Here is a 25,450-nt window from a genome sequence, read left to right as displayed (position 1 = left end):
AGAACAATCACACCCCTGAACGAAATGGACTTTCCCGTGACCTTGAAACGCGACTCCGTGTAGAGTGGTTGCATGTACCACAAACATGTACTTGGTTGAACAGCACGTGTTTGTTTCTGAACTCGAGAACGAGTTCATTAAACAGTGGGAAATGACATTTCGGTATAGTATGGCTAAGAAAAAGTAATGTCAAAATCCTGTATTCACAGAATGGTGAAAAAATTCGCATCTTTTGCCGGTTTCTGACACTTTAGAAATTCCGTTTACACTGTATTACTCTTGGAGTTTATAGAACGTAAAATCGTTAGAGCATTAGTACACAACTTGAGCTATAATTTGGCAATAAAACTTCGAATTTTAGCATGATGTTTAGGAGGGAAGGTAGTGGAGAAATTTTATGACCAAGATGACTGCTGTAAATATGTGATTTTGAGCTGAACAAGAAGATACTTCGGAAATGCTATTTCTTTTGAGTGTAATCGGTCAAAAAGTTTGAAGTTGAAAAACTTTACATGCCGAGGAAAACCATTCGTTGACTATCCACCTTTCCCTCGCAGTGGTGTATGTAAAATATGTGATAGGCATGGTATGCAACCTGTGCATCATTTGACTTTTTTTGTCGGCTGTAACTTGTAAGTAATATGTTCGTTTAATTTAGGATAAGTTCAATAAAACTAACAAGGGCCATTATTTATTTTTTCTAAAATGAATATTAGACATATTTAAACATACAAAAAACTTTCCGTGCGTGAAGTGAACATAGCATTTGATTGATTGATTTGCTTTATTTTACTTTGCTTTGTGTGCCACTTTTGGCTAATTTGCGAAGATGGGGATGAGTGATATGATGAAATTTATAAATGGACACTCACAAACATCTATGCCTAGGCCGGGAGGCGCCTTTTCTTTTTAAAGTCAACTAGTGAAGGCGGGTTCATTACCTGCTCCCTGATTGGCTGTTGGAAAGTTACGGGGCTCTGATTGTGAGAATATCTTATTTGCGCTGTACGTTAGGTTAGGTTAGATTAGATTAGAAAGCAGCAATTTTGCGCTGAATATAGGAAATAAGATATTCTCACAAACAGACCACCGTAACTTTCCAACAGCCAATCAGAGAGCAAGAAATGAACCCGCATTCACGAGTTGACTGGAAAAAAGATTCGCGGCCGGGATTCGGACCTGGAACCCCTGGCGTCGTAGCGCGATGTGCTAACCACTCTGCCACTGTGCCTGCATGAACAGAGTATTGCTATCCTGATTAACATTACAGTAAACAACAATATTAACATGAAATGCAACGAGGAACTACAAGATAATGCTAAAGTTATCTAAAAAGGGGGGGTTGTCAGATGTTAAAGACAGGGGCGTAATGTCAATCACCAATATTCCGTGGACACTCCTCTGCCCCCTCCAATAATATCAGCAATAACACGAGTAGCCAATAGACGTCATCAATTAAGTGGGGGCAAAGGTTAGTGGAGCTTAATTGAAACGACTTCACTTGGAATACACGTGCATCTGTAAACATCGGAGCAAATTGGGTTCAACTGGTTATGTGGCTACAAAACGATGATGAATTGTGTGGGTCTCATTCAGCAGATTAAGTTTCGAGTGACGGATGCGTTTTCAATGCGGGTCAAATTAATTGATGCTTGCGAGAAAAGGCTTCGTTTGACGTGCTGCGAGGGCGACTGGAATGAAGATTAACATGGCTGCAGATGCTGTTCTTGTAAATGTTACTTTGCATTTTTTTTCTTGAGAATTTGCTGCGTTCATGTTAACTTGCGAACGAGTTGGTACCATTGCATGTGTATCCAGTTTTGTCCTGAACTGGCAGGGGCGGACTGAGGGTCTAGTTTTGAGAGGTTGCAGCTATTCAATGGAGATTGAGGTCGGAGAGACTTTTTAATTTTTTAACTAATTTGATGACAAAGTACTGTTAATAACAAGTCTGCGAGTTAGGAGAGAGTAACGCGTGTCACGTGGAAACATACATTGTTGGGAAGAAACAGAAGTAAAACAATGACTGAAAATGAATGAAAATTGGAGATTTGCTCGTTATTGCAAAGATGAACGAGATCTCGGGGATAGAGGTTCGTCCCCGGGTTCTCTTCCCATGAAGTGAGATGTATTGACGTCATGTTTTGGGATCATGGTAAAATAGAAATGCTGAGAGAAAGATAAGGAATAAAAGAAGCGATAAATGTAGGAAGAGAATGAAGATAATGGTGAAAGATAGATAGAACGGATAGAAATAGAAGTGGGGTCCGAATGAATGAACGAATTAATTATAATTGTTGGGTGCTTCGGCACGTAAGGCCATTTTGCACCTTCAGTGTATGCGAGGAAAAAGCAGCTTCCTTGAGGCTAAAAGTGGAAGGTTGTAAAAGGACCTACACAGGGCAAACACAACACGTGAAAGAGGTAATAATACACTGAAAACATCCTCGCACACAGTGAAACAGAGCACTCTTCTCAAAAAGCTAAAAACATTTGTATAGAAAGAGAGAAAGAGACAGAAGGAAAATGTAGTAAAATAAATGTTCAACAATTGAGAAACAAATAAAGAAAAGAGAAGGAATGATACAAGAAAAGGAAGGAAGAAGTAGGCAATTTTTCCTTATCCTCTCTCTGCGAGCAGCAATGCATGCAAACACCATTCAGGAAAGATTCATTGAATCGAATCGCACGATTCATTATAATAATTTGTCTCGAGAGAATCCTATCCTAAACGAAAGACTCAATATAGCTGGGCTGCGGGTGGAAAATAGATCGCTTAAACTTTCAGTGTTGGCAAGTACTTTCAAACAACGCAATGCCTTACTGTTTCGTTTCCTCTCTATGCTGAACTTTCCTCATGCGACTCTTTACCCGTCGATTGTCTTGATTTCTGGCCCTACACGGAATACGCGTTAGTTTCCTGCCAGAGATCAGAGGTGCTGACGCATTGCTTCCCCTCGAGACGTCGACGAAGAGCAGCGCTGCAACTTAGCTGAAGCATCTAACGCGAACAGAAAGGAACTAGGTGTTGTAAACTGCAGAGCATTTTCACGCTGCATGACTTGGCTGTCTCTATTCTTAAGACAAGCCGAACCGAGTCCAGTGGTTCAAGCGATAGGCCAACGAAAGTGGGGGAATCCGCAGTGCAGAGGGACGTAAACAAATATATCCTCAATCGAAGTGAACTGGGGTCGGGCGCAACAAGTCGGCGACATTTGTACCGCGCCAACACACTCTCCGCACAGCGCACCCACCATCTTTGCTTTGAGAGGGGCTGTCGGGCTTCATACCCTCCCCACAATATTCTCAATATAATAAATTTTTACACTTATCACTAGAGTGACGAGTTAAATCGGCCTCCCGAGGGCGTAGTGGTAACGTCGTAATAACGCCTTGTAATCAAGTTTCGGATCCCACTTTAAACTGCAGGTCCAGTCCCGATTAGCCTATCTGACATTTTCAATGGCAACTTTTACCACCTCCGTATAGTTAGGCAACACACGCAAAGCCTTGCAGGGAAGCGAGTCTTTCAGGATCTAGGTATCCCACTTTATTGCCGCTGACTGTACAGTCACGGACACTGCCGGCTTGTAATGAATACATTGACTTTCAATGGAATCGTTACAAGCCGGCAGTGTCCGTGACTGTACATCGTTGCATGTAGCCTGAACAATCCTTTGGTAGCAGCATGGTCTTTAAGCTACTGTGTATTCAATATAGAAAGACGTGGTGAAAAATAACTGTTCCCGCTCTGCATGTTTTTCAAAAGAGCTCTCTTGTGAAGAATGGACGAGAAGTTCCTGAAGTAAATGACCCGAGGGACATTACCCAGCACCGGAAGTTCCTTAACGATGTTGCAGAAAAATTATTGGCTCTTTAATTTTCGTGGACTATTTAGCTTTTTTAGTGTGGTTAACTGGAAGGAGAGGGCGTTAGAAGTTAAAGAAATAAGCAAGGAACCGTGAAAATTAGTAGGAAGAACTCTAGGCTAACGGTCAGAAATATTTAAATACCGGGTTCCCTGATCAAGAAGAGAAAATTCGGTATCTTGATATGGATACACAGATTTCGGGTACTCGCAAATAATATTATCCGGGACCCTGATTTTCAGGATCTTTAATTTCCTCATCTTTAATACATATTAATCTATATAATATAAATATCTTAAAATATGTAATATAAATCACCATTGTATAGATAGAATGTAAGCAAATTTAGAATATGAAACTGGACAGTAATAATTTTGAATAGAAAGAATATAAACAATTATTTTATAATTTAGGTACGAGGCTAACTAAAACAAAGAAATAGCCCGTGACTACTTTAAAAGAAATTGTTTTTGAAGGGCAGTTAAATAATAGTAATTGATTTACACATAAGATAATCTGTTTTCGATTTATTGTTTATTACTAACAGTAATGTTATCACTACTGAGACGAAATTTGACTGTCGGGAAAATAGGTACGAAGCTTATGTAAATCTGCACCCCCCCCCCCTTTCCACCTGGCCGTATAGGTAATTGAATTGATCACACGAACCAAGAGGGTTGCCGAGAGAGACATTAAATTGGAGAAAACAGGTTTTTTTGTCTTTTAGAATAGGGTAGTTATATGTTTTATGCATAGATGGACGAGTTTCTTGTTTGAGGAAAAACGTAGGCTATATGAGAATGCAATAGGACTGAGGGTAACATTTACCCCTTACTTAGGCATAGTTGGAAATTAAGAAAATATTTTTATTCAATGAAAAAACCTTACTACAATGTCGGTTAAGCTGAAAACTGAAGCTTAACAAGAGATTTAGACTTGCTTTAATTATTAATGCATGCAAAAATTAATGCTTCAGACTTCATCCTGGATGGGGAATGGCCACATTACTTTATTTAATATTTGTACAAAACGTCACGCATACAAGAATGTAATTATTAAGAAACAAAGTGAGCAAATCTTAACCACAACTCAATACAATTTTAGATTTCTAAATATTCTATTTTTTATCAAATCCCAGTACAAGTATGTATGTAACAATGTAAATTCACTATACTGTGAAAAATAGCAAAACTTTTTGACCAAATGCAAAATTTCTTGACTTTCTTGACCTACCTGTTGATTTCTTTACTTTTCCTGGACTTTCTTGACATTCTTCACTGTGGTAAGCACTTGCATTTGTTTCTTGGATACAAAGTTGTTCGTGACACCGATGCAATTATACTTCTCATTCAGATGAATTGTTTAGAGCTTTGGGGGTTCTGTCCAATGTTTCCCAGCAGCACTATTGTGTGTTTAGTAATGGCGATGAACAAGAACTTAATTAGGAGGGGTCCGGACCCCCCGAAAGATTTTATAAGTACTAAAATGAAATAATAAAGTTACTAAAATTAAATAATGAAAATTTACTTGTTATTTAATCGAGAATTATTTAACTTATTTCCGTCGAAGTTATTGAAAGGCAAGGTTTATATTGGAATCATACGACTTTGAATGACAGTACCAAAGAAGATTTATGCAAAATCTATTACTACTTATAATAATAGCTATGCATAAAATATTACTAGGAACTTTACTTTTTATCAACTGGATCTGACATTTTTGATATTCAATAAATAATGAATTCTTTATCTATTTGACAGGGCAGTTGTTTTCTTACGAATTTTGCCGACCTTAGCTATACGTAAGCTAGATAATGAATACGTGCTGTTATATCAATATTCTTATACAGTCTTTTTACCTATTCATGTAGTAAAATATAATATTAATTAATTTTAATAGTTTATTTAATCCTATTATTAATTATAATTATTTTAATTAATTCAAACTTGGCTCTTAAAAATGCTCTTAAATTTTGAATGGCACTTGCTGTGCATTGGCAGAAAGGTTTAGAATCGTGCAGTGATATTATTGGATCCCAAAGCAAATGCGGAATAGGGTGAGGTGAAGAACTGCATACGGCTGGTCAGTTTGTTTTGGAATTCTGCAGAGCATTTGAAGCGGAATCGTGGAAACTGGTCCAATCTAAGTCCACCACTTCGAACTGTTTACTTCTCATCAGCGACAAACGGACTGCTTTACACCTGTGCCATGCTTGTTTTATTGTGCGCGCGGTTTCGCATTGGCATATGCTTCTTACGATCACCGTGAAGAACGAACATGGTGCAAGGGGCAGAAAAAATGTTTTGGCTTGCACGTAGCTTGGCGCAGTTTCGAAGGTCGGTCTGCAAGGTACAGCTGGAGACAATTCTTATTCCCGGGCGGGGGAAAGATTAACGAAGTTGCCTACTTCTTCGTTATGTGGCAACAGGACAGACTGCAGAAATCCTTGAGCATAGGTGAGATACCCCTGGATGGAATCCACTCGGCTTCGTAACCTTCAGTGTCCTTATGGTGACATTCTTGTGCTTTACAGCGCTGGGTTCAAGGTCACTCACTCTACGTGCAAGTTTTGTGGCTGAAAATGAACGTTAGTCAAGACGCTAGACGCGGTTCGCTAGGAGGAGGCAATATACCAGGGCTGCTTTTATAATTTTGGAGAGAAGAAAGTTTATTTCGACAGCTATCCGAATGTAGTTGTATCCTGATCCTAGCGTACACAGGATTATGATTGATTGATTTGGTGTTTTAAGTCCACTTTATGCACAATAAGGCTAATGAGGACTGGACCTACAGTTTAAAGTGGGATCCGAACCAGGGACCCCTTGATTACAAGGCGACGACGCTACCACTGCACCATCGGGGAGGCCCCACACACGATGTGATATTGCATTGTAGGAAGGCACGTATCTAAAAATATATAGGGAGGGGTCCGACTAAGTGTCTGTTAAGAAGAACAATAATAATATAGTAATAGTAATAATAGAACAATTACATGTGTGAATCAATTAATATTGTGTTATCATTACATGAATAGGTAAAAAATGGTAAAAGAATATAGACTTAACAGCACCTATTCGTTATCTAACTTACGTGTAGTTAAGATCGCCAAATTTTGTATAAAAGCAACCGCTCTGGCAAGGCAATTTATGTCAAATAAAAAAAATGAATATTTATTGAATAAGAGAAAAAAAGAATTAGATACAATTGACGAAAAGTAAATATTTTATGCCTATTATCATAAGTAGCAGTGTGCCTAAATCTTTGGAATTGTTCTTCAAATCACAGATGTGTCGTAGGTTCGATCCCCACCACCGGTAAAAGAAATTTGTTCACTTGAAGACGAAGAGGGTCTCTCTCGAAATGTAGTGTTAGAATAAGTATAGTTAGAATCGCTAAACAATGGACGATGTACAATTAACATTGCATGCTAAGGGCTTGGTTTCGTCTCGAAATATATAAAAATATAATACAGTGTGTTTCAAAGAATTTGATATCATTGCACATGTAAATATCTCAGTAACTACATAGTAAAGGTAAAAGAAACTACACAGGTGTAATCCTCAACTCAATAAGATTTATGCATAAGAATTTGAATAAGAAATTCAAAGGTATGTGGATGTCACAAATGATTGTTCACAAGTGTTAAATATGCGCACACGTCAAGTCGGTAGTCCAGCTCCTGTGAAACACGCTGCAGCATGTCTGTGGTAAGTCTCAAGTGCGACCGACAGTGATTCGATTCTCTGCTGGAGTTCCTCTATACGGCGCACGCTTTTAGAAGAAACATGAATTCGGCCAATACCCAGCCAGTGCTACTGCGCTGTTGCCAAATTAACTGCAAGCGGAAGGGAAAGACAGAGAATTCGCTGTTTCCAATATTTAACTATTTATGTGTAATGCATACACAGTATGAATGAGTACAGTGAAATAATATAGTGAATATTTCTACACAGGATTATAATATCATATCACTGAGCATATGCGAGAAACCCATACCTGAAAGAAGCTCTCGTCGTCTTCCTCGGTCTCCGTGTAACTGATTTCACTCATTTCTGAGTCACTCTCTTGGAGGTTAATGATTAGATTTTGCACCCTTGGTGCTAGGTTTTGAGAGTGACATTATTTAAAATAAAAAGAAAACACGGAACACACACTATTGCACGAAAGGGCTGTATTTAATCTTTTCACAAACTGTTCTTTCTGGCGCACGAGTGAACGATAAGCAAATAATTTTACACCGGCCTTGCTACGAAAACGCTGAACTCAAACTGACTCAGACTTTCATTGTTCGAGAAAGCCCAGAACAATGAAGGGTCATAGTTTATATCGAGGCGAGTTCAACACCCACTGTTTTCCCTAGACACAACAACTCAGCTGCGTCAACACGGTGGCAACGAAAAATACAGGCGAAAGGAAATGAAAGGTGATGGATGTTTCCCTTGTTTCTTCAAGGAACGATAACTCCGGCTGTCGGCGACCGAAATTCATGGGACTTGGACAGTCAGGTTCAAAATGTATTTCCCCATCTTATGATAAACCTTAATGTGGCGAATTTTATGAAAACGTCTTGCGCGCAAGAAAAATACAGAACACTGCTTTTAACTTCCGCGCCGCAGTCTCCTAACTGTACAACGTTGCACTACTGCCATTGGCTGGTCGCCACGCACACCCTCTGCGTGGTCCCGCCCGATATCGCTTCTAAAAGCGTGCGTCGTATAAGCTTGTAGGAAGAGTGGGGAGGCCCTTCACATAACCCCAGAGAAAAATTAGAAGGGATCAGGTCTGGTGACCGTGGCGGCCATTTCAAAAGCACATTATCTGCATCACTAGCACGCCCGATCCATCGTCCTGGCAGTGTCTCGTTGAGATACGCCCGCACAGTAAGCTTCCAGTGAGGTGGTGCCCCGTCCTGTTGGAAAATGAGGTGTTCATGTTCGTTTGCAATGAGTATACTCATGAGCCAGGTCCGAAGCATTTGCAAATCATTGCCGGTCACTTTTCCCGCAAAGAAAAACGGACCTTGAAGATGATTCTTGGAGATGGCCCAGGAGACAGCCACTTTGCTGGAGTGTGTCATGCGGATTTTCTTCGCCCCAAATGTGAACATTGACTTTGCCATTCGTGTGGAATGTGGCCTTATCACTAAAAACAAGATGTATATAAAAGTTGTCTTCATACCACATTACGCATTGACTTTTGAGGTATTTCTACGCATACTGTTAAATTTTCAGATCATTTGCACGAGCTAACGTTATTAGATTACGAAATGATATCAACATTTTTGAAAGGCCCGGTAATAATAATAACCCGTTGTGTAACAGCCCGTGATGGCCTCACTCCCACCCCACCTGCCGAGGTGGGAGATCATATGACCAGTTACGGGGTGACGTGAGGTCAGCTCGACAAACCAGCAGTCGTTGTTATAGGGTTCCATGACTGGGTAACGCTACTCATTCGTAGCTCCCCAATTACCTCACTTGTGGGTAGCTACCGGTCCCATACACAGGCTGAAATGTCAGGAAAAGTTGTTCCACTTCCCTCAGAAGACTCGAACCTACGTGCGTCCCACAGCCCGAGCCCAAAGCTTGACGCCTTAGACCGCACTGCTAAATTGTTTCGCAGTGTGAATTGACAATGATAATGGGTTTTAATAACAGCTGCAAGGAGCTCCAAAACAAGATCAAGATCGTATTTGTCGGACAACCCAATAATAAGAAAGAGTTGTTTCACAAAATTGATGAGAGCCCTTTCTTGGTCGATTTAAAAGTTTTGAAAATTGTGTTTAAAATCCTTCTACCTGCACTGTATTCAAGTTTCATCACGATCGGACCACAAGTTTTTTATTTATAGAATTTCAGAGAGCGCGGTCGCCTGGGAAACACCAAAACATCGGCTTTTCTTTTCTCACGACGATAAAAAATCGAAGGCAAACTATTAACAGAAATTGGTTACCATAGCTTAACGCAGAATTGAATAAGCTAAATGTTGATGTAATTTGTTTTTATGTAGGTGTACTGGTTAATTTTTAATTAGAGTTCAAACTCTGGTATCCCTAATTTTTAATCCAACAGTGATTACTTTTAACACGATGGAACATAAACTTCTATGTTACTTGTATCATGAAGTCGTCAATGTTACTGAAACACCTTATGGCTTGTTTATGATTTCCTGTAACAATATTTTGCCTTATTTGAAATATTTCATGAGGAAGTTTAATAAAGAGATGAGTTTTATAAACATTTCTATCAAGTCAATTGTTCTGTGCCTTCCTGTATCATTCTCTGCCTCTCCATTTTTTCTCGGTCTCTCGCTCCCTGCACACTTTCATCTAACACTCCTTTCTGTCTCTTTTATCTCTCTTATACTTTTTCTCCCTCTTTTTCCTCCTGTCATATCACCGTCTCCTTTCTCCCTCACTCTATTTTTGTTCCTTTCTCTTCTTACTTCCTCTATCTCTCACTATCCACGTGTCTCTCTCTTTCCCACTATGTTGTACTCACTGTCTTTCTGCCTGTCTTTCTCGTCTAACTCTTCTTTCTCCCTCTCTAACCATGTTTCTTTCTCAATCTCTCTCTCTCGCTACCTATATCTCTTTCTCTTTCCCACTGTTTCACTCTTATTTCTCTCCTATCTCTTATTATTAAGGCTCGGAAGTTGAGGAAAAATCCTTTTTTTCCCCCTAGTGTCCGAAGACAAGGCCCAACATAATATATGTTCATTTTGGGTCATTGTAGGCCAGAAAAAGGTGAGTTTTATTTGTTCTTTTTTGCCTTTTTCGGCTTATTGGTCCTTTTTTAAGGTCTTAACGGCTCTATTTTTGCAACTTCACCTTCTTTCGATTACGTTTTTACCGTCCATTCTCAATTCGAATCATCATCAGTTCATCACCTCTTAAGCATCCTTTCTGTAGTAAAGAAACAAAAAAAAGAAAGAAATATATTTGAATTATCCCTGAAACGAGAGAGAAACATTTTTGGACTGAAAGAAGATGAATTTCATTCAGATAGTTTTTTCGCACTGTGTGTTTCATACCACGAGAGTTTATTTTTTATTCAGTAAATATGTAATTCAGACTGAAGTTATTAATTAATTTGGATCACATTTATACGTGCTTTTTTTCGTTTTTAGGTCCTTTTTTTGATATTTTTAGGTCTTTTTATGTCTTTTTTGGCAATTTATAGGTCTTCAACTTCGAGCCCTACTTATTATATTTTCTTCTGTGTGCCTTTGTATCTATCTTCTTACTCTGTGTGTCTCACTCTCTACCCATGTTTCTTTCTTATATTCTCTCTCCATCTCTCTCTTCACCTTTTCTTTGTCATCCTTTACTTTCTCTGTACCTCTCCTCTTTTTTCTTACTCTCACTGCCCCTGTCCTTCTCACTCAATATCACCTTTCTTCTCCCTCTCAATATGTCTTTCTCTTTTTCTACCTCTGGATTTCTCTCTCTTTCAATCTCTGGCATTTGACAACATAATTTCATTTTACAAAACGAGACAAATAGATGCTTTGCGAGAAACCGACGTGGCGACTGGGAAAGAATGAGTGTGTCCTGGTCAAAACGTGACGCGCGGTTTTACGTACGATTCATTCACTGTATTTGCTCTGTACTTGTCACGAAGACTCGCTAAATAAGCGAGAAAAGGTTCTGCCTGCTGCGATCGCTCGGAGAGATGCTCGATCGAGTGCGTGCCGGCCGTCGGCTGTATTCGGCTCAGTGGTGCTAAACCCAGCATAATTTGAACTTTGTTGACTGCGTTTGACATAATGGTAAAATGTAGCATCATCTGCAAATGCGCGTCCCTGGAAGACAGATAAATTGAATTCCAAGGAATATATTATGGAAAAATATAATTATTTGATCTTTCGTTTAATATCTAAGAAACTAAAAGTATACAAAACAGTAATTTTGCCTGTAGTATTATATGAGTGTGAAACTTGGTCCCTTACATTGAAAGAGGAACATAAATTGAGAATATTTGAAAATATGATCCTTAGGAAAATATTTGGACCTAAAAGGGATGAGGAGACAGGTGAGTGGAGAAGGTTACATAATTTGTATTCATCTACAGATATTATTATAATAATTAAATCAAGAAGACTTAGGTGGGCAGGCCATGTTGCACGAATGGGAGAGGAAAGAGGAGTTTACAGGATTCTTGTTGGGAAACCTGATGGTAAAAGACCTGTAGGAAGGCCAAGACGAAGATGGAGGGACAACGTTGAGATAGAATTAAAGGAAATCGGTAGGGATGGAAAAGAGATTATAGATCTTGCTGAAGATAGGGACAGATTGAAGGTCTGTGTTGCTGCAGCCATGAACCTTCGGTTTAAGAAGGCTAGAAAGTTAGTTAGTGTTTATTGCAGCCACACCCTCCTCAACCCTATTCTTTTAATATTTTATTTATTCTTCCTTTCTTAGGTCAAGAGGAACATCTTATTGAAGGGAATCGGTAGAAATTTGGGTCACAAATAAAACAAACCTTTCTGGTCGTCCAATGTTCTCAAAACTTTTCAAGCGCTATTTTGAACTCATTTCGTTGGTTAAACCATAGTAATCAATTTAATCGGGGAAATTCCAAAGATTGTTCAACTGCTGTAAATAAACAATAACACACGTTCATAACTCCTCTCAAAATAGATGCTTAAATTGAACTTAAAACATAAGTCATCCGAAAAATAATTATATAATGATAATATAAATAATACTAGTATTACTACTAGGGCAGAACCGATGCCGATGTATCTCAGCAAATTTAGTCGCATTTAGCATAATTTGAGTTTAATCGGCGCTTTTCCTAATCAGGAGGTTGGCAACACTGATTCGCCTGCGCAAGCGAACGAATTTAGTCCTTCCATATATTTAGCCCCGCTCGTGGCGGGGATCAGTTCCAACCCGGCCGAGGTGGAGGATGAAAGGAAAGTTGCAGTTTCTTCTCTGTAACAGGTCGGCACAGTCTGCAATCCAGCAGAATCAGTTTAAGGAAGAAGGTGAGCTTCCAGTGTGTGTGTGTGCTGTGTCCAGTGTGGTGCGTGTGTGCGTCGTGTTTCGAAAGGTTTCGCTGGAAATTCGCCCGCCCGATGCCGGTAAGATGTTGTTGCATCGAGCGCCATCTGCAAAAAGCTTCCGTCGGGATTCGCAAAAAAAAATAGAAAAAAAAAGTGTCGGCGCACCGGAACCGTATTGCACTCCCACGTAGCGTCTGGTCGCGTGTTTCTGCACCGTCAGATCGATTGTTACGCTCGCAGTAGCGTCCGTTGGAAAGGAAACGAAATAAATGCTTAATTCCTATTAAGGGTTCGGTCTAATTGTGAAAGCCGATCCAGATATTTTTGTCAGGGCGAACAGTTCGTGATTTTCAAGCACTTGCCGGCTATCGCGTTAAAAAAGTGAACATTTAGTTGTTTTGTAGGATAGCTCAACAGCAGGAACGGTGGGAGGCTCCTGCTCAGTGGCGTGCCCAAGGGGGGTTGGTGGGGTCATAATCCCCCTCCTTTGCACTCAGAATTTCTAAAGAAAAGAACAAAATGATGTCTGACTACTAAAAGAAATATACTTGCCCCCCTCCCCACCTTTCCGAAAATCCTCTTGCTCCTGCTCCACTCAAACAGCATCCTGTGCCGACTCATTAACTGAATATTTACGTGTCTAATTCTTTTCCCTGTCTCTTTCATAAACGGAGTTCTTTCTTGCTCTTTCACATACGGTACGTATCTGAATGGTTAGGGTTTTTGTCTTTGGCGTTAGCAAGGGAGCTTACCATTTTCGGTGTTTTGGACCTCCCGATGGCAAAGTGGTAGCGTCGTCGCCTTGTAATCAAGGGATCCCGAGTTCGATACCCGGTGGAGGCACACACTGGTTCGGATCCCACTTTAAACTGTAGGTCCAGTCCCGATTAGCCTTACTGTGCATAAAGTGGACTTAAAACACCAACCAACCATTTTCGATGTTTTGATTGATTGAGTTGGTGTTTTAAGTCCACTTTATGCACAGTAAGGCTAATCGGGACTGGACCTACAGTTTAAAGTGGGATCCGAACCAGTGTGTGCCTCCACCGGGTATCGAACTCGGGATCCCTTGATTACAAGGCGACGACGCTACCACTGCGCCTTCGGGGAGGCCCCCATTTTCGATGTTGACTCAGTATCTGAGGTAAAGCACATCGAAAAAGAAACAAAAAAGAAAACTAAAAGAGCGAATGATGCTAACACTAGGAAAATAACATGTCTGTTAATTGAGCACGTCACTGCCCACAATGAGCTGATCTAACAAATGTATGTAGCATCAAAAAATAAAAACAGTAATTTTGCCTGTAGTATTATATGGCTGTGAAACTTGGTTCCTTACATTAAAAGAGGAACATAAATGAAGAGTATTTGAAAATAAAATCCTTAGAAAAATATTTGGACATAAAAGGGATGAGGAGACAGGTGAGTGGAGAAGGTTACATAATTTAGAACTGCACAATTTGTATTCCTGCCCAGATATTATTTAGAATAATTAAATCAAGAAGACTTAGGTGGGCAGGCCATGTGGCACGAATGGGAGAGGAAAGAGGAGTTTATAGGATTCTTGTTGGGAAACCTGATGGTAAGAGGCCAGTAGGAAGGTCAAGACGAAGATGGAGGGATAACGTTGAGATGGAATAGAGTGGATAAATCTTGCTACAGCGCCTACACAATATATTCCAAAAACTAACTAAGCCGCATTACTTTCATAAGAAAATTAGCAGCCGTACTGATCGCACTGCCATCTATGTTGTCATGTCATCCGTCTCGGGAACCAGTTTCATGGGTCGTTTTCCGCACTACGTTATTCAAGGCGCTGTAATCTTGCTCAGGATAGGGACAAATGGAAGGCTTGTATTGCTGCAGCCATAAACCTTCGGGTTTAGGAAGGTTAGTGAGTTAGTTAGTATAGCATGAATTCGAAAAGTGTTTCCTTCATCTTGATACCGTGGACAAGAAAGAGAATTCTGTTATCGCATATGCGAATCTTAGTAGATAAATCTGAATGTTGTGCCATCTCAGAATGCGTTTTCACACTGATACTGCTATTAGCTATATCATATTACATGGCTGAGCTTGCAGCTGTCGCAGTCCAGAAATTCCCATCCATTATAACCCAACAAGCAAATGCGTCATGTCACTTAATGACATCGACAAGAAACAAAAAAGGCGCAACTGGATATGCATTTCTCACGCCTAATCATTGCATTACTCAAAGCTAATGTTACGTGTGAAAAAAAGTGATGGTATTTTAACTGATACTGGTAAGTTATGTTCTCGTGAGACATTTCGCACTAATGCATTTGTAAAATGCCAGAATCTGGTATATACATTGTACTGACGTTCATGACCTATATAAGGGGAGTGTTTAACGCGTTTAGTAAAAATTTTGTACTAACTGTATAACCAATGAAACATCTCAAAATAGGTTAAAACAATGCAGTTAAATGTTTGAATGATATTGTTATAACAAGTTTTTGTGCTCGCGCGTGTGTGGTATTAATATAACTTTCATAGCGTTTTCAACCAATGCAGCGTTTTGACCAATTATGAGATGTTTCATTGGTTATACAATTAGTACAAAATTTTTATTAAACGCGTTAAACACTCCTCTTTTTAGGTACACCAAGCCAATATTCAGATCCAAGTAGTTTAGGCAGAACATTTTATTGGTTATATTTCAAAAGTATTTATTAATTTTGTTGTAAATAAATAGTAACAATTTAACTATAACTATTAAGATTGTACAATGTTTGGGCTGCTAAGTTGAACCTCAGCGATTATAATATTGAAACCCTGACTCTGTAGCGTCTTGTGCTAACCACTTCGCCACGGAAGTCGGTTCACCAACGCTTTCTTGCGTTTCACTCTCATAGATTGCGATCATTAATACGAGGACTGTACCGAAAGTAATGCATACTTTTTATATATATAAACTGGCGTCAGTTGTTGGTAGAGCAACTCTTTCTCTTTACAAAGGTATTACTCAACATGTTCTCCATCCATTTACGTCAGCGTTGAATCCAATTTTTTAATCCTCTTTGAAAATATTAAGGTGTATCCACTTGTTTAGTCTTCGTAGGCTTTGAAGAAAATGTGTGACGCCATTCCAGGGACTGATTCATCGTCTGTGGATCATAAAGATACGACCACGTTTCATCCCTGTCACCAGATTGAGAAAACGTGTCTCCATTAGCTTAAAACGTTTCCAGCAGATCGGAGTTGATTTCCACCCTTCCCTCAATCGTATCGTGTGTCAGGTTGTCAGCCATTGGCATGCGCACAGGGTTGCAGTTGCCCCTCCTAGTACTCCCACTTAGAAATTTAGTGCAGAGAAATCTTATTACCGTTACTAAACAATATTATTCTCTTTAAAAAAGTATTTTCAAGGCGACGAAAGTTTTGAGCAACTACTGTGGGTTTATTTCCAATGTAATTGAACAATCTCACTTCGATCTCCAGCAAATTACTTGTTTTTAAGACTCGCCCATTTTATTCGTTAGCCTTTGCTGTGTTACACCTATGTGGTCGCAGAATAAATTGGTCACAGATTGGAAATGAATAAATTGTGTGTAGTTGTTTTGAATCTGCTGTACGGTATCATGTTTATATGTAAATTAGTTTGAACCACAGAGAAGGAAAATTAATGGGGAGGCGAACAGAGACCTTTTGTGCCACGGGAGCTGGAATTCTTCCAATAGAATGATTTTCGGTGGGTCGGACATACACTACATACGCCTCTGTTTAGTACTCATCAATACGATAAATCAGTAAGATGGAATGATGTTTTTCTTTTTCCGACTGAACTTACATCAAGGCTTTTGCCCCCCCTTAATCAGAGGCTCTGGGTACGCCTTTGCACCTTCAGATTCCCTAAGTGTTTCACCATCTTCTGTATGTCATTGTGTCCACAGACCAGTTGTGCATCAAGCTCACGGATTGTGACTCGTCTGTCCGGGAGAATCAATTCGTCCACTCGCTGACAATTCGTGTCGCGGTTTGTCCTCCACTGCGTGGTGGGTCTTCAATGCTAGTTTCCCCTTATTGATCCATCTATGCACATTGCTCTTCTCAATGTGTCATCCCCGTAAACATTCTGTGGCCTATGGACCCTTCATCAAGAACTCAATGACGACGCGTTGCTTCTGCTTGGAATCCAATATTTACCAGCAGCCAGTGGCGGCGGTTGGGTTCCAAAACGCGGGAAGTGCAAGGACAGTATATTTCCCTTTGTATATTACGTTTACCATAGTGCGGGGGCAAAACTGGCGAAAAGTGGGGGGGGGGGGAACTGCCCCCCTCGCCGCCCCCCGAATCGCCACCACTGCCACCTTCCTGATCCTGCGGACCGGTAAATTGTTTTTTAAAACCGATGCCTCGATCCCAACAAATTTACTTTGGCATTGGTTTCCGATTATTTACAATTTTCTACGTTAATTAGTATGCACCCTTGAAATTTAATATTAAATAAATTATGCAATAATCATGGTTCTATTATGTCTAGGCTTGTTGACAAATATAAAATTTGGTTTAAATTAGATGACAACGACTGGATGTAGTGGAATATTTTAGTTTCCTCTGTCCAATATCATTTAATTAATTTTAGATGCAAGCAGTGGCGGATCCAGAAGTTGCAGTTGGGAGGGGCGAATTTCAGTCGAGAATCATTTGTAACCTTCACTTGCACTGTTTTACATAAACATTATATCGTACTGTAAACAGGAACCAAACTGACTTATATGTTCTGGAGATTAGAGTATTGTTTTGCGAAAATAGGTGTCCAGGGCTGGAATAGATGCTTCCTTTCATTGCCGCGGTGAACTGAACAATCAGATATGAGAAGTAAAGTTAATAAACAAAGAAGAAATTAAGTGGTCTCGGGTTCAATCCCAATTTGTGCAAAATGCAGTGGTTCACATTCAAATTTAAGCTATAGGTCCAGTCCCGATTAGCCTATCTGAGTATAATGTGGACTTAAATGAAACCTTAAAATTAATTCCCGAGCTTGTTAAAGTTGGTGATAAAAGACAGAACAATTCAGACTTCAAAAATATTAGGAATAATAATCTATCCAAAAACCTGGCAGTTGGGAAGGGCGATCGGTTCCCGTGTATCCGCGCCTTGCTGCAAGTCGTTTCAACCTTCTGGCCCTAACTGGAGAAAGACCCAACCTTTGAAATTCAAATGTGGAGGCTGCACAGGCTACACTCACCTCTCAGTGGCTTTCAATTCTCACCAGCAGTGGCGAGAAAGGATTATCTCTTATCGCTGGTGAACCTCTCGCGGCCCGGCGGTTGAGAACACTACTACAGAGGAAGTGCTACTCTACCAACGTGTACAATTTGCACGACCTATGCCAGTCAGTATACAGAGTGATTCAGAATTCCTATTACACACTTCTAGGGGTTGTAGAGGGGACTTAGTAGATCAAGTTTTGATAATAAGGAACCCATGTCCGGAAACGTACATGGCGACCCTGAAGTTCGCTGCAAACAGCGTACCTCCGAAGGATGTTTGCATATACACACTCAAAAATACCTGGTGTGTGCTGAATCGTGTCTGCTGCAACCAGAACTCGTGCAACCAGGTCTTCCTCCGACACTACAGGAGTCTCATAAACAAGACTCTTCAAGAGTCAAGAGTTACATCCGGCGATCGTGGTGGCCAAGGAGTTGGTCCAACGCGACCTATCCACCTTTAGCAGCTCTTGTAGTGACGTAGGTAAAGCGGTAGATGTGAAATTATGTGATCTTGTCATACTAGTACCAAAACGGTACGTTTCCGGACATGGGTTCCTTATCAAAACTTGATCTACTAAATCCCCTAAAAGTGTGCAATAGGAATTCTGAATCACCCTGTACAACACACACTCACATACATTTGCATTACTTTCGGTACAGCATATTGTGTAGAGGTTTCAGTCCAGTAAATTTTATCTCCGTATGTGTAGTAGTTAGAATAATTGGAGTGATCTATATGTATGGCTTGATTCGGCTTAATCATCAGAACAGGCAAGTTGTTAAGTTGATAATTTTCAGTGCCATTTCGCGAAATTCCATATCTATAGCAGCACTGAAAATTAACGCTTTAGAGCAAAAATAAAGCGCCACAATCTCGCAAGACAATTTTACCTCTTCTAAGTGGCGTACACCTACAGTATCTGCAAGGGCCCCCGCAGGGGTGCAGAGTATATTATTATTATTATTATTGGTTGTTATTATTATTATTATTATTACTAATACTACTACTGTTTCTTTAAATTACATACATTTGTAATTTCCATATTTTGTATATCTATATACAATTTGCCTAACTGTAAACTTAACATATTAATTCATGTAGAACAAAAAGCTGTTTTTTATAGTTAGATAATTATCTATTTATTATAATCAATGTAAAATAGACTAAGCTTAAATGTAATCCTACTTAAAAACAATAATAATAATAATAGTTGCTGTAACTTTCGGCCTGTAAGTTGCAGAAAACAATACTTTTTGTTGTAAAATATCGCTACTATTTCACTTTCGAATTACATTAACTTTTTCCAGAAATCTCAGGGTGCCCCCCCCCCCTCTGGCCCCTCCGTGCGGGCACCCTTGAGTATCTGTCCTATTATCCAGCCCTGTGTGCGTGTATATGTGTGGCCCACCAAAAATATCTTCCTAGTATTTGACTTTGATTGGAACGTATTAAGAAGTTCGAGTAAGCTAATGTTTTGCGATTTCTCTTCCTTTCAGGAAATCATGTCTCCAAAGATGGAATCCAGTGGCGCGGGGAATCGGAATACGCCAGTGCGTGCGAGGAGTCTGACGGGCCCCTCCCAGCGGGAGACAAGCTGGAGGGGACGGACTCAACTGAGGATGACTCTTTTCACCTCAAGAGACGGGTGGGACTCTTCAGTGGGGTGGCTTTAATTGTCGGCACGATGATTGGTAAGTTTCTTCCCTTATTACGTCATGTGCTCGTAATCGGTGTTCGAATTGTGTATTCAGGGTATTTGACTCTTTTTACTATGTTTATAATTTCGCATTACGCGAGGTCGACTCAAATGAAAGTGAGAAAAAGCTGTGAAGTCGGAAGGTATTGCCTTTGATTTCCAAAATACCACTAGCAGGGTATACCCCTGGGTCCCCTTTTGTTTATTTTATTTCTAAATGATATAGAAGATGTAAAGTATTCGAAATGTCTTTTTTATGCTGATGACTTTAAGCTGTATGCAGAGATTAATGATGTGAATGACCGTTATAAACTACAAACGGACATTAATGCAATTCAGAAGTGGTTAGATCATAATCAACTTTCTATCAACTTGTCTAAGTCAGTTGCAATGATCTCACGGAAGAGACAGCACTCCTGCTACAATTATAACATAGACAATGTGAATCTTAGTCTTGTAGAAGATGTTAAGGATCTTGGGTTTTTTTCTTGACAGGAAACTTAGCTTTAAGGTGCATCTTAATCATATGGTGTCAACAAGTAGAAAACTGACAGGTTGGGTCATAAACAAATGGCAAGATCTGAACAACCTCCACCTTTTCTTAGTTATGTATATGGCATTTGTCAGACCCATTCTGGAATTCAGTTCTGAGTCATTCCATGCCAAATCAACACAGATATGTGCAATTTTTAACCTGACCATCTCCGATTTCCATGAAATTTGGGGAGTTGAAACTATGCATAGAACTTAGTAACTATGAAAATTTTTAGTCTCGTGCGTCTTGTAATTGTTAAATTATTCAAGGTCAAAATTTGCAGAAATTGCCTTTTTTGAGCCCGCTTAGGTATACTAAATGTGCTGTAACTCCGCCCCCATTTCGCCTAGGAAGCTCAAATAAAACTTATTGTACAGGGAATTGAACAAGCTTTCCAGTGATATATAACAAGCCTACCTTTGGATAAAAATATAATTTTGTCACGTGACCTTGACCTTTCACCTTGAATATCTCAAAACATGTCATCACCAAAAATCGTGAAAAAAATATATTTGGTCCCTCATACCATACTCTAAAACATATCAAAAAATCATTCTGGGACTGCAGTGGGATCAGAAGATACAAAATAATATGTGTAACTATGTGACTGATAAAAGCCCGATTACATGAACTATCAAGAGTCAAATGTCCCTTAACACTCCCTACAAAATGTGAAGGAGTTATCCTGGGTATAATTGGTCATGAAAGAAATAGGTTAGGCACAGGGAAGATCCCTAGCCGTGTGTATCAAGCGCAGGTCCGTCATATTGTTGACCGCCATATTGAATTCAACGCAAAAATTTCAAAGGAAAGGGGGTGATGTGATATATCAAATCAGGCTAGAATTTCACGAGAAATGAAGTGACGAAGGTTTATCCAACATATATTTAACCAGCAAAAATTTATTACTGCATGCTTGTAACCATTTTCTCCTTTTCGAGGTGTTAAAAACAAAGCATTGGAATGCTCCTAACGTGTTAGGAACTCATCGAGATCCCGCTGACATCTTGGGAGAGAAAGAAGTATACGCACCATTGCATATGATTTTAATCAGCTACATTCACCAAATAGTTGAATAGTGAAGAATATTGGGAAAAGTATCTCAAACAATTACGTGACGCTTCCTTTGGAATGAAAAATTGTTCAGTGACGAGGCAAATTTTTATGTTCACGTTAAATTAATAAAAATAATATGCAATACCTGTGATTTGCTCAGTCGAATGGTTGTTGCTGGTAAGCTAATTATGTGGTATGATGTATGTCGAACGGAAATGGTTGGTCAATATTCAACAACGGAACCTTAAATGGTGAGGGCGTCTTGGATTTGTTAAGTGAACAGGTTTTTTCACCCTTGCTTACGGGATATGGCACTTTTCGAGAGTTTTGAAACAGGACAGAGTGTGACCACACTATGTAGACATTTTCGCAATTTCTTCATGGTAATTTTCTAGGTAGATGGGCACACGGGGATCTATTAAAAGGCCTGCACATTCCCCAGATCTAACATCTTAGGAGGACTTTTACCTTCAGAAACATTTGAAGAGAATGGTGCATGCACTAAAAGTCCCTGATATTGACCATCTGAGAGAAGGCATAGTTGCTGCTTGCGATGTTGTTGCACATGCTACATTGCCAAATGTTCTATGCGAGTGTGAGATACGTCAACGAGTGTGCTCACAGGAACATTGACAACATTATAATGTGCATATATCGTAAGTGAAAGATATGTGTATAACTTTTTGCTGGCGTAAGATACGTTGGAAAATCCTTTTCACTTCATTTCTCGTGAAATTCTAGCCTCATTTGATATATCACATCACCCCCTTTCCTTTGAAATTTTTGCGTTGAATTCAATATGGCGGTCAACAATATGCCGGATCTGCGCTTGACACACACGGCTAGGGATCTCCCTGTGCCTAACCTATTTCTTTCATGACCAATTATACCCAGGATAACTCCTTCACATTTTGTAGGGAGTGTTAAGGGACATTTGACTCTTGATAGTTCATGTAATCGGGCTTTTATCAGTCACATAGTTACACATATTATTTTGTATCTTCTGATCCCACTGCAGTCCCAGAATGATTTTTTGATATGTTTTAGAGTATGGAATGAGGGACCAAATATATTTTTTTCACGACTTTTGGTGATGACATGTTTTGAGATATTCAAGGTGAAAGGTCAAGGTCACGTGACAAAATTATATTTTTATCCAAAGGTAGGCTTGTTATATATCACTGGAAAGCTTGTTCAATTCCCTGTACAATAAGCTTTATTTGAGCTTCCTAGGCAAAATAGGGGCGGAGTTACAGCAGATTTAGAATAGCCAAGCGGGCTCAAAAAAGGCAATTTATGCTAATTTGACCTTGAATAATTTAACAATTACAAGACGCACGAAACTAAAAATTTCCATAGTTACTAAGTTCCATGCATAGTTTCAATTCCCCAAATTTTCATGAAAATCGGAGATGGTCAGGTCAAAGGCTGTGTTGATTTCGCATGGAATGACTCTTCTGTGACATGGAATTTTTCCTGTGGTGTTGGAAAATGTGACATCATTGAGAATATACAAAAGAAATTTCTTTCCTATTTATATTTTAGATTTAAAATGTTTAAATTATTTTATAGTTATGACAACCTATTGAACAAGTTAAAAGTTGAATACCTTTCAGCTAGAAGAAACAGAAACGATATAAAATTCGTTGAGAAAATTTTAGAAGGTTACTACTCTGTCCCTACGCTTTTATCGAGAATATCTATACGAGTTACGCCGTATCGAGTACGCACAAAAGGGTCGTTATTGACAACATCTACAGATTATAAATATATTGAGTTTCTAAACTCCATAGTCAGTAGTTATAATGATTTCCAACGAGCCTAAGGAACAATTGTATTTTAATCATTCATCAGGCCTATTTTAATGACTTATCATATATACTTTAATGTAAATATCATTCATATTTTATTGTACCTCTTATTGTATTTAGTATTTCTTTTGTACAGTCACATCTTTATAATTCAATCTTGTATTATAGATTTATGACTTTTTTGTATTTACATGTATACGTACTGCTGTACTAAGGTCAGCCAGCTGTTTTTCAGCAGGATAATACTTGCATAAATAAAATCTATCTGGAAGTTCTGGGAAACGTCAGGAAAAATCAACCTATGAGAAAAAAGTGATAAAAGTTTGAAAATGCTTAAAAAATCAAGTGTTTTTTTTACTTGCAAAAACTGCTATTACAGTGCAGGGTGTACACAAAGTCCCTGATACATTTTAATTATTAATAAATTAGAAACTAATGAACATACAAATAGACTGGTGCCAATGATTGATAGATAAAGTGAAAAAGTTTCATGTCCTGTATGAGTACACTTCTATGTCCCACGGAGAATATCAAGACCATAATAGGTTTCTTCCAACGTTTGGGTCAGCATGTGGCTATTGTGTTATTTATTCTGGCTTTCAGTTCATCACTTTTGTAATGTTCTTCGTCACTTTCGTCGTCGTTTGAAGGAACGCTTTCCGGGAAGATAAATTGGACTTAGGGATCCGATTCCTTGGCCCCGACACAACCCCATTGGATTATTTTTCCTGTGGGGATATGTGGCAGACATTGTACATATGGCAAAAGTGATGAACATATGAACTGAAAGCAGAATAAACAACGCGATAGCCACCGTGAATGTCGGCATGCTGACCCGTGGGAAGAAATTGATTATCGCCTTGATATTGTCCGTGGGACAAGAGGAGAAGTACATATGGAAGTGTACTGATACAGGACACACAACTTTCTGAGTTTATCTTATCACTGCCACCAGTTTATTTGTATCTTCATTAGTGTCTGAATTATTAGTAATTGAAATGTGTCAGACACTTTGTGTACACTCAGTATAATAATCCCATCCATTTATTTTGAACAGTGTTTAATAAACTACATTCTGTAGAATAGCAATTGCACTTGTGCCTTGAAATTTATTTTAAAATTTCCTGGAAAAGTCAAGCAGTTCTCTTTGCCAAAATAAGTGGGAAACATGTTGGAAACGTGATAATCCTGTACTTATTGCTACAAGTAAGTGTTTTAATGATGTACTTTACAACATCACATTTCTCTTATCATAACTTGTAAGAAAAATTCTCTGAATATGAAAGTCTGTTCCGAGGCTCGTTCTTGACTTTACTCAATTCGAACACTATTTGTATTAACACTAAAAATAATTCCTATAACAAGTGTCACATAACTATAATTTATTGCGTTCTCAATTGCAAGCTATTATATTTTTAGTGTATTATACAGGGTGATCCGTTTGGGTATGGATAAAATAAAATTGATGTGAAATTTGTTTGGTCAAATGTAATTACCTGAAATATTGTATACAAAAGACTGAAAGGTGGGAGTTTTTATTTTTATACACTACTAACAGTTTGGTATAGTTTTCAGTTTTCTACATGGCCTCCATTGCAAACTCTGCACAACTCATAACGGTGATTCAATTCATTTCACGTCTAGTGTAACATCTCTGGGGTGATTCTGTCGAAAGCCTGTGTGATTTTGAGTTTCAAATGATCAATGTCTGTGGATTTCTGTGAATAGACAGTGTCTTTAACGAAACCCCAGACCAAGAAATCTGGAGGGGTTAAATCTGGGGAGTTGGGAGGCCAAGCAATTGGTCCCCCACGGCCACACCAACGACGATTGAAATGTTGGTCAAGAAAATTTTAACAATAACGAATCAGTTCAAGCTTCATTGTTGCCAACACACTACAGCAAAACTCCCATGTTTCACGCACGAAAACACCAACACAAAAATTTTCCTACTATCATATTTACGTTTCTATTAATGTTTTATTTTATCCATACCCAAATTGATAACCCGGTATATACATACGAACGATTGACCCAGAATGCATGTTAATTTCCCCTTAATGAAGGTCCTTATCGATGGCCTAATGGTATCGCCGTAGCCTTGTAAATAAGGGGTCCCGCGATCGATAACCGGTGGAGGCACATGCACATATAAGAGAAACATTTGTTTGGAATAAGCAAATATAATTTAATGGGCTACTAACAAATGATTGTTCACTAAAACCAAATTTTA

The 25,450-nt window shown here is 39.1% G+C and overlaps 1 protein-coding gene across 4 annotated transcripts in view; it reads left to right on the top strand.

The window, feature by feature from the left end:
• Positions 1-25,450, top strand: part of sbm (L-type amino acid transporter sobremesa) — a 199,233-nt gene that overhangs the window by 53,551 nt on the left and 120,232 nt on the right. For 2 of the 4 annotated variants that reach the window (XM_083110004.1, XM_083110007.1), the window contains exon 2: positions 19,616-19,810. In XM_083110004.1, the coding sequence (XP_082966130.1) occupies positions 19,616-19,810 (195 nt within the window). Of the gene's footprint in view, positions 1-10,266; positions 10,615-12,769; positions 12,861-19,615; positions 19,811-25,450 lie in introns of those variants that run through there. The other 2 variants (XM_083110005.1, XM_083110003.1) reach the window with 2 other exon arrangements.

The sequence above is a fragment of the Lepisma saccharinum genome, chromosome 23 (genome assembly GCF_977018435.1).
Source record: "Lepisma saccharinum chromosome 23, izLepSacc3.1, whole genome shotgun sequence".
NCBI lineage: Eukaryota > Metazoa > Arthropoda > Insecta > Zygentoma > Lepismatidae > Lepisma > Lepisma saccharinum.
Note: the sequence above shows the minus strand (reverse complement) of the source record. Positions and strands in the feature narration are given on the sequence as shown.